Here is a 14,537-nt window from a genome sequence, read left to right as displayed (position 1 = left end):
GGTGAACCAGATGGGTTTCTTTAATGTCCTTTAGAAAATTTTCAGTGTCAGTAATTTTCTGACCTAGCTGCAGACTTGTTGTGAGAAACAAAAAAAAGCCAGTCCATCGTCAGTTGTCAATTACAAAAGCCCTTGTTTTACTGATAAAACAGGTGGGGGAAGGGGGTGATAGTGGGAGAGGGATAATTTTACAAGAAGAAGAAATGAATTTTTTTTTCAAATAAAAGAAACTCCAACCATTGCAATCTTGTTCCACATAAAAAAAATTCTTTTCACAAAGTCTGTGGGTAAATGCCCAAAATAAATGTGCACAGAAACCTCTGTCAGTGCCAATTCCCTCAGTAAGGTGGTCTCCTAGGAACTCTGATGTGTTCAGGTTCAGGAGACACCTTTAGATTTTCTCCTTTTAGTTTTTAAATTCCTTCCTGTCATCTGTCTCCTTCACTGAAGCTGCTGAGATGGAATTGCTCTCCCAGTGCTATCGACACACGAAATGTGCCTTGTTGATGAGCTTAGATTTTCTTTTTTTTGTTGCTGATTCCGACATTAGCACTTTGTCTGTGCTGGAACCCTTCACGCCCCTTCCTTACTTTGTCTAGCTTACGTGTGACTCTAGACTTATAGCAATGTGGTTGCCCTCTGATAAATGAGGAATATGCAGGAAATGGTGGCCAAGCAGGCAATATCCAAATTCCATGAATGAATTGATTTTAAAAATGTTTTATTGCCAGTTACCTTACAGTTTGAGCACCTGATCTTTTTCATGTTACTGATCACAAAACAAAGCTTCAACACTCTGAATTATACAGTATACAGCAATGCTAATTTTGTACTTGGGGTTTACTTTGGCACAATCAGTTTAATCTTCGGGGTCAGAACATTTTGTTTATTGCCAAGAAAAATCTTCAGAAGTATTGCTAGCCTCATCTCAGTATTGGGAGCCAAATCTTTGAAGAGAAGAGACCAGTAGAACCTTTTCTTTTAAAGATCTCTGTAGTGTCCCTGCTAGAGCTATCTTTTGCTCCTTCCTGTTATTCATCCACATTATGCTACTTGACACAAAGCACAACATTTAGTTTTCACCTGTATGTTGAAGACATCCAGCTCCAATAAAGCCCTACCACTATTCTTGAATTTTCCATTGCAAATTACTTGCCAGACAATCAATACTTGGTTAGCAGAAATTTCCTCTGGCTAAATATTCTGAAAACTGAAAGTATTATTTTCAGTTCCTGTTTCTTAGCTACTGACTTTGTCTCCAGATAAAAACTGTCACAGACTGTACTATACTGTTCAAATAGTGTCATATTCACAGATGTGGCTTCTAGCCACACATCCTTGCGGTCCCTAAGAATACCTATTTCCACCTGCATCAAGCTTCTTAACATCACCCTGTCTCAGCTCAAATATTAATGCCCTCATTAGTTCCTTTCTTACCTCTGGATTCCTCTGTTCCCATGGACACAGGATCATTGGACTTAGGAACAGAAGTAGCTATTCAAACCATCGCATCTGCTCCACTAAGATCATGACTGATCTGGTTGTAGTCTCAACTCCAGTTTCCTGTCTGACCCCTTGACTCCCTTTGTTACATTCTTTTTTCTGAGATTCTTTACACACTTGATGCAACTGCAATATGCCAACTTCTGTGAACAAGCAAAATTTATTAAGGACAGCACAATACAAGTTTGGACAAACTCTGAACGCACTTTGTCATGCTTGCGAAGCATGTGTAGGGAAGCTCTCTGAACAAAGGAAATAGTCCTTTCTTCGTACAAAATCTTTACATCACAGTTAGTAATGCTCAAAAGGCAACCCCAGCCATTCCCTTCACAGTCACATGCCATTCAAGACACAATGCAGTGACCTGACCATCTCCAGAAACACACTCTTATGTTTCAAAACTGTAACTTGACCTTTAATAAATTCAGTGACTTAGCCTCCACTGTTGTTTGAAGAAGAAACTTCCACACCATGTTCCATTCACATTTGTACTCACTGGCCTGCTTTGGCTCTTGGTCAAATTCAGTTATCAAATCTCTGGCATTATCCCTCCCTATTCCTGTAATATGCTCCTGTATCTCAATTTTTTTGAGTTATCTGCTCATATCTAGTTTTGGTCTCTTGAACTTCCTGATTTTAATTATTTCACTATTTGTGGTCGTACCTTTTGATTTCCAAACTCTTAAGCTCTGGAATTTGGTCCTATATCCCTCCCACCTTTTTGTGCCTCCATTTCCTCTTTCAGTATGCCTTGTTTGAGAAACATTTTGGCTATTTGTCTTAATTGCCTTGTGTGGCTTGTTGTCAAATTCTGCTTTATAATATCCTTTAAATGCCTGCCCATGTCTTTTAATAAAAGATACAAGTTGCAGCTGCTTATACGATCAGAATATGGTGGATGCCAGAAATCTATTATACTTGTTTTTATAGGATATATAACAGCCAATAGTGTTTTATGTCTGTCTGAGGGGACTGGTGGACCCTCAGATTAATACCTTTATGCCAGAAGAAGCAGCTTAAGCATGACTCGTAATTCTCTCAAATTTCTGCTAACAAAATATGATGAGGTAATGGAAATATGTTTCTATTCTTCGGACTAAATTTGGTTTGTTAAATTTAAAACCACCTGCTTTAAATCCACAAACAAAGGCAGAAATTGCTGGAAAAGCTCAGCAGGTCTGATAGCATCTGTGCAGAGAAATCAGAATCAACATTTTGGGTCGAGTGACCTTTCCTGAACTTGAGTTCTCTTCACAGATGCTGCCAGACCTGTGGAGCTTTTCCAGCATTTTCTACTTCTGTCTATGATTTAAAGCATCCGCAGTTCTTTCAGTTTTATTTTGCTTTAAATTGTCGTTGTGAATGGTGGAAAAGTGAAAGATCATCTTTTTACCAATTGTTCTTTTTTTGTAGCTGGAATATTTTTGCTCGCGATATGGATGCTCTAAAATAAGTTTCTTTTCAGGGAGCATTTCCTACAATGTGTTCCCACTCTAACAAGAAAGGAGACGCTACTACACCTGGTTCTTTGGAATGAGGTGGTCCAAGTAGATCAAAGTGTCAGTGGGGGGATAGTGATCATTGTATTATAAAGTTTGGGGTGACAGTGGCAAACGGCAATTGACAATGTAGCGTAAAAATAATTAAATGGGAGAGCTGCTTCGATGGAACAAGAATGGAGCTGGGTCAGATAGATTGGACCCAAGGGTAGGCAAAAACTTTACCAAAGAGGCAAATTTTACTCAGGCCTGAAGACAGATGAGGAAACTTATTTGAAGGATTCAGAATTACTCAGGAGGTATCATTGGAGAAGCTGCTGGTACTAAAGTTGACAATTCATATGTACCAGATGAGATGAATCTAAGGATTTTGGCGAAAGTGAGTACAGAAATTTCAGAGGCACTGGCTGTGATCTTTTTCGTCCCTGGGATAGTGCCAGAGGTCTGGACGATGACAAGCATTAAGCCCTTGTTCAAAGAGATTAAAAGAAAAAGCCCAGCAATTGTAGATCAGAGTTTAATTTCAGTGGTGAGGAAACGTCTAGAAATGATAATTCTAGATTGCATTAATAGTCAAATAGACAAATATTGGTTAAATAGGGACAGCCAGTATAATGTTTTTTAAAAGAAATTCATAAGCATCATAGAATCCCTACAGTGTGGGATCAGGCCCTTCGGCCCAACAAGTCCATACCGATCCTCTGAAGTGTAACCCACCCAGACCCATTCCCCTACCCTATTATACTATATTTACCCCACCCTAACCGACACATCCCTGAACACTATGGGCAGTTTAGCATAGCCAATTCACCTAATCTGCAAGTCTTTGGATTGTGGGAGGAAACCCACACAAACACCTGGCGAATATGCAAACTTCACACAGTTGCCCAAGACTGGAATCGAACCCGGGTCCCTGGCGCTGTGAGGCAGCAATGCAAACCACTGAGCCCCATAGTCCACTTACTGAAGTTCTTTGAAGAGGTAGCGGTGGTTGATGAGGGTAGTACAGTTGATGCAGTGTAAATTGACTTGAAAGCCATTTAATACAGAACCACTCCGTCGACTGGAGGTGGTTATTGCTCATGGAACAAAATGTAAATCCTTCCACATTCCAGCCTATGCAACAAATGTCTGATTGTCTAATATTAGACATTTAGACATTTGTAAGCATGAGCTGTTGGGTATGGTCAGTATCTTGTTGTTACAAGCAACCAAAGGAATGTGCTGTTTGTTACAATCTGCCAGACTCTGAAATGTACAGTTTACATAATTGGCAACTCACTGACACTGAAGTTGGGAAAAAAAAACATTTGAAAATTTACACCATAAGAGTAAAATCATTAAGCCCATCTGTGCTGGCTGAGAAAACAACTATCCAACCTAATCCACTTTTCAGCTTTTGGTGTATAGCCATGTATGTTATGGTAACTGAAAGTTTTTTTTAAATACACCGAGGGATCCGGTGTCTGTCATATATTCAGACAGTAAGTTTCACTCTCCTCAACTAGTGGACAATGAAAAGGCAATAACAGGTTTTCAACTAAGGATAAAGTGATGGTTTGAATGTCTGTCAAAATTCAGCACTTCTGGCAAAAAGGGGCAACGTGTATCCATCAATTAAATTTTCATCAGCCAGAGGAAATATCTACTTTTGTGTCTTGCTGTGCTCGACAGACTGTCATGTCGCCAATCAGCTGCAAAGAAGGGAGTTGAAAGGACTGGCTATGTAGTTGTCAAATATTTTTATAGTACTGAGCGGGATCTTTGAAGCAATATGTTTGAGAATGCCTGACCTCACTCATTTTTTCTTAATCAGTCTGCATTTGATCAATTATTAATTATGCTCATTAGTGTTATGTTTGAGGCCTGTTGACTTTCAGTCATAGTTATAGAGATCTATTGCAGAAAATGGCCTTTTAGCCCTGACATCCACTCCAGTCAGAAAAACCATTTGATTCATCTAATTCCATTTTCTCGCACTCAATTCATAGCCTTGTATGCCTTGGCCAGTGTGTACCAGTATTTTCTACAGTTGAATATATCTATACAGTCGTAAAGGGTGAAGGTTTTCAGATGCTGAAGCATAATTTAAAAGATGTAAAACAAAGTACCAAAGAAGAATGCGACTGATTGCCCCTGTGAAAAACATCAATCAGTATATCTTCAGCTATGTAAATAAGGTGTAGTAGTCACTTTTCTTTGCTGGCTTAAAAGGCTGAACTTGTGTGGAAAGGCTAGACAGGCTACGCCTATACAGGTCATTCTGCTATAACGTGCGTTTTGTCAACGTGAATTGGCGATAATGCGATTGGCGAATTGTGGACGCTGTTTGGATAAAGCGAACTTTCTACTGAACAGATATCGCGATTTTCTATTCGCGATCTTCTGTAGCACGATTTTCGATATTAGTTTTCCATAGCCTGATTTTCTATAGTGCAAGTTTGCAGAGGAACACAACTGTCATGTTCGAGTAGAATAACCTGCACCTTCTGGAATTTAGAAGAGCCAGATGTGACTTAATTGAAACATATAAAATTCTGAAGGGACTTCACAAGGTGGCTGTCAAAAGGATATTTCCTCTTATGGGAGAATCTAAATGTAGAGTTCATGGTTTAAAAATAAAGTGGCATTTATTCAAGACAGATAAGTAGGCCTTTGTTTGTCTCTGAGCGGTGTTTGGAGTTCCTTTCCTCAATAGGTAGTAGCTGCAGAATCTTTAATTATTTTTAAGGCAGAGGTAAATTCTTGATTACCAGGGGGATGAAAGATTGTCAGCAATATGCTCAAATGTATGGTTGAAGTCAGATCTGCCATGACCTTATTGAATGGAGGAGCAGACTCGAAGAGCCTAATGGCCTACTTTAGTTCCTTGTTCACAGGTACCTGTCACAGAAAAATTCAAATTTAGCTCTTGCTGTCATACTTCAAAAGTAACTTCAGTTATTAAAATATTTTAACTTTTCTGCTATTGCTTTTAAATGCATGCTGAAGAATTAATGAATTGTTTCAAAAATTTGCATTTTGAGCATTATGCATAGAAACTAATCATAATGCAATCATTATAAAAAAGCCTATGTAGCCATTGTTTCTGGAGGTAATTGACTGGGACCAACTGTGTGCTGTGCTTTGTGCTGTCAGTTTCAGGATATTAGAGTGGCTCGGGAAGTGTAGAAAGTGTGCAGGTTAATATACAGTAAAATATTCTAGCAAGTTGCCTTGCATGAAATACAAAGAAGTTTGTCTTTGTCTAGTATTGCTTTTATTCCTTCAGGTGGTGGAGCAGGGCATGTTTGTGAAGCATTGCAAAGTGGAAGTGTACCTAACAGAATTAAAGTTGTGTGAAAATGGTGACATGAACAATGTCATAACAAAGCGATTTAGCAAAGCTGACATCATAGGTAAGTGAACGTTCTTGACAATGTTCTTAACAATTTTCTTGTCACTTCTTTCTCTCTCCTTTCCTGAAGGCATTGTTCCCTGTCAGAGACCATTTTATGGATGTCCTCTTTTGTCTCACTCAAGTATCCCTTCATTGCATGAGCCGAGGTGGTGGTGTCTGATATGGGCTGTTTGGTCACCTGAGGGTTAATGACCAAGTCCAGCATCCACAAACTTGTCTTTCAGCAAGGAATGTTCTCTAATTATTAAGATAGGAAACACAGGCTAATTATATTGTTTCTACCTTTCTCGCTCTGTTGTAAAGCTCTTAGTGTCTTCGAAATAGCAAAGCATCAGTGTAGAACAAATTGGAAAAAACAAGTTACTTGGCTAGTTATCATGAGAAACTTTTCCTTTATAAGAAAAAAAGGAGCAATATGGCCCATCACAACTGCTCACCATTTAATACAATTATGACTGATATTTTAACCTTAATTCCACTTTCCCATCCGCTTTCCATTTGCTTGATTTCCTGAGTAAATCTCATTTGTGAACATATTTAATGATGGGGCATCCTTATACTTCTGGGTTAGGCAGTTCCAAAGTTTCTCAATCTTTTGAATTTAGGAATTTCTCCTCATCTTAGTCCTAAGTGATTAAAATCTTAACCTGGTACTGTGTCCTATGTTCTACATTCCCCAGCCTGGGGTAACAATCCCTGTGATGACTGTCAGAGTTCTTCAGAATTTTCTATATTTCAATGATATAACCTCTCATTCTTCTAAATTTCAGAGACAATCTCTCAATCATTAGAACAATCTCTCATCATTAGAACAATCCTCATCTAAGGAACCAATCTAGTGGACCTTTGCTCTACTGCCAGCGACAGTATACTCTTGTTTAAATATAAGGCCAAAATTGCATGCAGTACTCTAACTATGTTCTCACCAAAGACATGTGCAGGTACAGCAATCCTTCCTTATTTCAGTACTCCAATCCCCCTGAATATAGGCCAACATGACATTTGTCTTCCTCGTTGTTTCCTGTTCTCGCATGCTAACTTCCTTGAATAAATACACCTATGATGTTCTGATCATCAATATTTACAAGGTTCACACTTTTTTTATATATAAAAAAAATTCAACTACTCTAACTTTGCAGTCTCACATCCCCAAATGAATTTTACATCTGTCACCTTGCCCACCTAATCTGTTTGCATATTCTTTACTGCTTTTTTGTGTCCTGCTTGGCTTGCACCCCCATCTAACTTTGTCAGAAAACTCTGATTACTTGTATTTTATCTAAATCATCAGATGAATTATAAATAACTGAGGGCTCAGCATTGATCATTTCTGCATTTCACTAGTCAAAGACAGCCAACTTGAAAATACCCTGTTTATTCTTATCCTTTGCTTCTTGCCCATTAATTTATGATGGGCAATAAATGCTGACCTAGCCAGTGAATAGCACACCCCATGAATGTATAATAAAAAGGTCCTCTATTCATGCAAATTTATTGCTTGCAATTTTGAGCCCTTAACTTACATGCTAACTTTATGTGGCATTTTATCAAATGCATTTTGGAAGTCCAAGTATGCAACATCCTCTAGTTGTCTTTTATCTACATTATTAATTATATTCCCAAAAAAACTTCCTTAATTCCAACATATTTCTAGCAATCAACCTCAGTCTAACTGGCCTGTAGTTCCCTGTTTTTTTTCTTTCTTTCTCTCCCTCCTTCCTTGAATAGTGGTGTTTTATTAGATAGCGCCATCTATTTGAACCATTCTCAAATTTAGGAAGTTTTAGAAAATTGTAGCCAATACGTCACTATGTCTCTTTTAGAACTCTCAGCAATGGGACATCTGGTCTGGAAGATTTTGGATTTTAGTTGCTGTTGTTGGTTTTCATTTGTAGCTAAAATTTCTCTAATAGTCTATCTTTGCTATTAATTGTCTTAAGCTTGTCACTCATTACCCTTTTCATTGCCCTCTGTCTCATGTGATTTGTATCTTTTATTATGAAGACAGATAGCACAATATTTGTACCACATCCATATTTTTCTTATCGTCTACGGTGATTTCACCAGTCCTTGCCTCTGAGGAACCAGTGGTTTGCTTGGAGATAACAGTTTGATGCTACATTCATATCTTGCATGCAGGAATCTTTTAAAGACCAGTTGATCAGAGATCTGGACCAGCATGTTCCCAGGAAAATGAAGGAAAAGGATAGCAAGATTTGGGAATCTTGGATGATAAGAGAAATTGAGAACGTAGTCAAAAAGAAAATTGAGGCATATGTAAGGTTTAGGAAACCGAAGGCAATGCCTTCGAAGAATACAATGATAGCAGGAAAGAACTGAAACAAGGAATTAGGAGGGTTTAAAGGGGCCATAAACTGTCTTTGGAAAACATGATTAAGGAAAATGCCAAAGTGTTTTGTATGCATACATAAGGGGCAAGAATATAGCTAGGGGAAGGGTAGGTCTACTCAAGGACAAAGGGAATTTATCCATGGAGGAGGTGGGTGAGGTCGTTAATGAATACTCTGCATCAGTATTCACAAAGGGGAAGGGGATGCTTTATGATGAGCCTTGGGAAGGGTATGTTGATATTTTGGAGCTTGTCAGTGCAAACAAAAAAGGGGTTGGTGTTGAATATCTTGAAAGGCATTAAGGTAGACAAGTCCCCAGGACCTGGTGGGATCTATCTCAGAATGCTAAGAGAAGCAGGTGGGGAAACTGCTGGGGCTTTGTATGAAAACTTTGTACCCTCTTCTGTAGCAGGAGAGGTCCCAGTGGACTGGAGAATAGCTGACATTCTTTTGTTTAAGAAGGCCAACAGGGATAATCCAAGAAATTACAGGCCAGTGAACCTTACATCAATGGTCAGGAAAGTTTTGGAGAAGATTCTTAAGGATAGAATTTATTGATATTTGGAAGAAGTGGACTTAGGTCATGTCTCGCAAACATGATTGTGTTTATTGAGGAATTTGCAAAGGTGATTGCGGGCAGGGCAGTAGATGGTTTTCTAAAGGGACTTTAGAAAGGTGTTTGATAAGGTCCCTCGTGTCTGGTTGATCCAAAAGGCGAAATCACATGGGATCCGCAGTGACCTGGTAAGGTAGTTACAGAATAGCTTAATCATAGAAGACAGTAGCATGGAAGGGTGTGCTTCTGACTGGAGATCAGTGCCTGGGATCAGTGCTGGGACCCATGTGTTTGTAATATATGTAAATAATTTGGAGGAGAATTTAGGTGGCTTGATTAGTAAGTTTATAGGCTACACAAAGATTGGGAGCTGTGGATCGTGACTAGGATTGCCAGAGGATACAGCAGGATATAGATAGATTGGAGACTTGAGCAGAGAAATGGCAGATGGAGTTTAATCCGGACAAATTTGAGGTGATGGATTTTGGAAGGTAATGCAGGAGGAAAGTATACAGCAAATGGCAGAACCCTTAATAGTATGAACAAATGGCGTAAAGGCCCACCGTTCCCTGAACTTGGTGACACAAGTGGATAAATGGGCAAGAAGGCATTTGCTTGTTTGCCTTCATTGGTTGGGGCAGAGACTATAAAAATTGGCAAGTCATGATGCAGCTGTATAGAACTTTAGTTAGGCCATATTTGGAATATTGTGTAAAGTTCTGGTTGCTGCACTACAAAAAGGGTGTGGAGGCTTTGGAGAGGGTACCAGGATCTTGCCTGGTTTGGAGAGTATTAACTGAGGGGAGATTGGACAACTTTATTTTTTTTTCCACTTGAAAATTAAAGGATGAGGAGCAGTCTGATGGAAGTTTACAAAGTTGAGAGACATGGATAGAACAGATATTTGGAATTTTATTTCAGGGCTGAATTGTCGATTCGTAGGAGGATGTAGGTTTACGGTAAAAAGGGGATGTAAGAGGCAAGTTTTTTTTTACACAGCGGGTGGTAAGTGCCTTGATTGTGCTTCCAGAGGATGTGATGGAGGCAGATATAACAGCAATGTTTGAGGCATCTTGACAGATATGCCAGATATAGGTAGAGAGTAGAAGGGTATGGGCCACGTAAAGGCAAAAATGTTTTAGTTTAGAAAGGCATCATGTGTCGGGGAGCCGAAGTGTCTATTCCTGTGCTGTGCTGTTTGTTCGTTCTTTAATATTTCAGTTAGCCATTTTTTATGTTGGTGGGTGGTACGGTGGCACAGTGGTTACCACTGCTGCCTCACAGCGCCAGAGACCCGGGTTCAATTCCCGCCTCAGGCGACTGACTGTGTGGAGTTTGCACGTTCTCCCCGTGTCTGCGTGGGTTTCCACCGGGTGCTCCGGTTTCCTCCCACAGTCCAAAGATGTGCAGGTTAGGTGAATTGGCCATGCTAAATTGCCCATAGTGTTAGGTAAGGGGTAAATGTATTTTAATGAAATGTATTCTTGTTAAACATTTTGAATTTGTTAGTTCAAATGTTTCCCACTGTTTATTGCCATATGTTTGTCTATTTACCCAAACAACATACAATCTGCTGCTGAATCCAGCCACGTTAGAGGAATTTGAAGAATTTAAGAAAGCAACAGGCTCAGCAGCAACTCTGTGAACTCCTTTGAACACAAAGACTGCTACTCACCACTGAACGTAACTAGCAGATGGAAAAGTATGTGGAGCATTACATCAAACTCAATGCAAAGAAAAACATAAGTCACTGAAACTGCGTCATTCAAGCCTTTCTAGAAGACCTGGGCAGTGAGCCTACCACAGTAGACATCAAGAAGGTAATTGACTTTCTCGCTGCTGGTAAAGCCATGGGAAATATAGTATCCCAACAGAAATCAAGGGTGGAAAACTGACACTGTTGCAGCATCTCCATCAACTTCTATGTCACTGATGGAAGGAGAGGTCTGTGCCTCAAGACCTACATGATGCAAGCATCGTCAGTTTATACAATGCCAAAGGGAGATCACAGTGACCACAGTAATTACTGAGATATCTCATTGCTGTATATTGAGGAAATCTCACATTGGTCTGACCAGATAGTAGATCCTGGCTTCATACATCTTTTCTGGACCTCCGTGTACCTTCAAAACAGGCAGATTGACAGTCAACAGACTTCTGTAATTACTGAAGTGAGAAAGTGCCCTGAATAGTGCAGCCCTAAGGTCCTTCAAGGTTCCTGTACTTCATTCCTTTCCACAAAAGCTTGCACAGTTCATAATTTACAATGGTTAGACATCAAATACATTTAAGTTTAGGAAAGATGTTAAACAGGACTGCATCCTGACTCCATCTCTTCTCGTTCAAAACTTCTTGCCAAACCAAGTGGATAAAGTCCTAGTCCTTGAATTGCTGTTCGTTGTTAATGCTGTGTGTGCATTACATAACGAATTCACCTGCACTTGTAGGTGAATTTAGGCTGGCAGTCAACCTCAAGAATACTCAAGTTACAGACCATAGAGACTCCCACTTTGCAGCAATTTGACCTGGATTCACAGGCCACAGCCATGAAGTCAAATTTAAGAAGGGATGTGGATTAAAGGTAAACTACTAAAAGATAAAGCTCTTCAGATGCAAGGCTGGTGTTCTCAGCACCCTTGTTTTATAGCAAGAAAGCATGGAGAACTTGTGAATGCCAAGGAAAGTGGCTGAGCAGCTTTCTCTTCTACTTGAGATTGGGGATTTCCTACAAGGAAGGAGTGCCATTATACATGTACATCCACATGCAGGGATCCTCTGCATTTTTGCTGCCTTGAATCAGGGTGATTCCTTTGGCTTGGTCGTGGATTGAGTGAACGAACACTGCATTCCCAAAGACATGCTCTGTGGCTAGCTTGCTGTAGCAGAAGACTAACGGGTTACCCATGCCTGCAAACAAGTCCTCGAGTTGCCTGAGTTCATCATCATTGAATGGGAAGTCCTTGCTACTGGAAACTCAGTCAAGTGAGACATGGAAGAAGCAGGACAAAAAAGAAAATAGGTGGCAGTAAAGAGAGCCTTGTGGAAGGGAAAAAGAAACAATCAACCCTGAGTCCACACTCTTCATCTTTGCATCGTGAGTCAGCCTGTACAGCCAGAACAGATGATATTCCATCTGGAAGGAGTCTCCCAAGACAGTTAGATCAATTTACTGTCAATCTAGCAAATCAACCTTAGCTTGCTGTTCCCCCAACTTAAATAATTCACTTGTTTGGGACTAGACTGTGTCATTTTCAAACTTAAGCTGAAATTGTGTTATAAAATCACTTTTTCCCAGTGGATATTTTACTATGGGATGGCAAGTTATCCCTTTCTCACTGCTCAACACTGGATCTCAAATATCTTTAACCATAGTTCATCCCATAATGTGTTGTTCCAAGAAGTCATGAAAATATCTCTCAAATTAATGTTCTGGGCAACCTTTATGAATTTATTGCTTCTGTCAATATGAAGATTAAAATAGGCGAAAGTGAGGATTGCAGATGCAGGAGATTAGAGTTGAGAATGTGGTACTGGGAAAACGCAGCAGGTCAGGCCGCATCTGAGGGGCAGAAGAATCAACATTTTGGGCTAAAGCTCTTAATCAGGAATGATCCCTGATGAAGGGCTTTTGCCTGAAACATTGATTCTCCTGCTCCTTGGATGCTGCTGACCTGCTGTGCCTTTCCAGCAAGCATGACACTGAAGATTAAAATAGCCAAGAGTTTCCTTTTTACGAGCAGCCAATTATTTCTCAGTTAATGCTGTGTAAGTATTGTTGGGCGGCGTGTAGACTTTTCCTATCAGTGTTTTTGATCCTTGTTATTCCTAATATCCTTTTCCTATTCTTGTTCTACTACTCGATCTGAGTCAAAATCCTTTCTCTCTCACTTCCTTATGTCATCCTTGACTAACAAGGCTATATCTGCTTTCCTACTCTCTGTTCCCTAGAGTACTTCCCAACTTTAGTTCCCTTGTGAACATGCATCTCTAATAGAGGTTAGTTATTGACCATTCAGGTCAAAAGCCTTTAATTTGATTTCTTTTTCAATTATTGCATAAGAGTTAATCGCTAAAACGCGATGACTGTTAAACTCTGACCCACTCTGCTTGTTTTCAACCAAATCACTACGCTTTCCCTATTATCTATATTTTTCTTTTTAGATTTCCAGATCTTTCTTCACCTGAATCCTTCCCAATCCCTGTCCTTTAGTTTCAAGCACTAACCACATCCCTAGTTGTATGATTCACCGGGACATGAATGCCAAAGTTGTTTAAGAGTATCTCCCACATTACTAAGTACTTTTCAATGCTTCATGAATTGTAATCCCTTTTCCCATACGAATATCAAATGCGCTTTCTGTTGTTGTGCTTGGACAAGTCTGATTATCTAGCTTTCTAATATAGGCTAGTCCTTATTTTAGGGTCTTAAAACTATGAAGGAGAAATGCAAGAGGCATATATTGTTTAGGGAGGATCTCGAGAAATATATCCTGACCAGTGCTTGGAATACAGGAAAGTATTAGCAAAATCCTGCTGGGTTTCCTGTAGCTTAATGTATGCTTCAGTAATCCAGATGGTATCTCAGCCTCTTTTATGATGACAACACCGAGAACGCAAAGCCTTACTGATAGTGTTTCAAAAGAGTTTTTGATTCAATATTGAGCCAAACATATCTTCAGATTGTGTTCTTAATTTAAAGAACATAAACGTGAGAAATGTTTATACTGTAAAACTAGCAATATTTAAATGCATTAGAATGCAGAATTGCACTCTGCATAAAGTAGCCTTTTGATAACTGTTGCAAATGTTTAGTCCCATTTAGATTGTGAAGAGGTTTAAAGAGTATTTTGAAAACCTTCTATGCAGGCTTCAATTTTCTCCCAGGCTCATTAGCTTCATTGTCTCTTATTCACCGCAAACCACAAAAGGCAAAGGCTCTTAGTCAGATATTTTTTCCAATCCATGGCATCCATAAGCTATCATATCATCTCGAAGTGGCTGCTTATTTGAGCTGTATCTGTACTGTTGAGGAGCACTACTGAATCTGATTCTATTTTCACTGGCCACTAATCCTCAAAGGATAAGGAATGATAAATGTAAATTGGAACTATGACCAATTATTTTCCTTCCATCATTGGGAATCTGTAGATCTGAGACCACATTTCAGCTCAACAAATTGGTCTGCGTCAACCAGAGTTTGAATTTTGGACCACCTCGCTCCATGAAGC

General features: G+C 39.5%; 1 protein-coding gene across 8 annotated transcripts in view; it reads left to right on the top strand.

The window, feature by feature from the left end:
* The window catches only part of LOC122559857 (ubiquitin carboxyl-terminal hydrolase 15-like), a 107,921-nt gene that overhangs the window by 28,434 nt on the left and 64,950 nt on the right, over positions 1–14,537 (top strand). For 4 of the 8 annotated variants that reach the window (XR_006314572.1, XM_043709978.1, XM_043709977.1 and 1 more), the window contains exon 4: positions 6,274–6,400. The exons of 2 other annotated variants lie outside the window; for them this stretch is intronic. Coding sequence is in view for 4 of the 6 variants with exons in the window: in XM_043709978.1 (XP_043565913.1) it covers positions 6,274–6,400 (127 nt within the window). In the remaining 2 variants the exon portion in view is untranslated. Of the gene's footprint in view, positions 1–6,273; positions 6,401–10,895; positions 11,130–14,537 lie in introns of those variants that run through there. 2 more of the 8 variants (XM_043709982.1, XM_043709979.1) reach the window with 2 other exon arrangements.

The sequence above is a fragment of the Chiloscyllium plagiosum genome, chromosome 19, assembly GCF_004010195.1.
Source record: "Chiloscyllium plagiosum isolate BGI_BamShark_2017 chromosome 19, ASM401019v2, whole genome shotgun sequence".
Classification (NCBI taxonomy): Eukaryota; Metazoa; Chordata; class Chondrichthyes; order Orectolobiformes; family Hemiscylliidae; genus Chiloscyllium; species Chiloscyllium plagiosum.
This window is presented reverse-complemented; position numbering and strand designations above follow the sequence as displayed.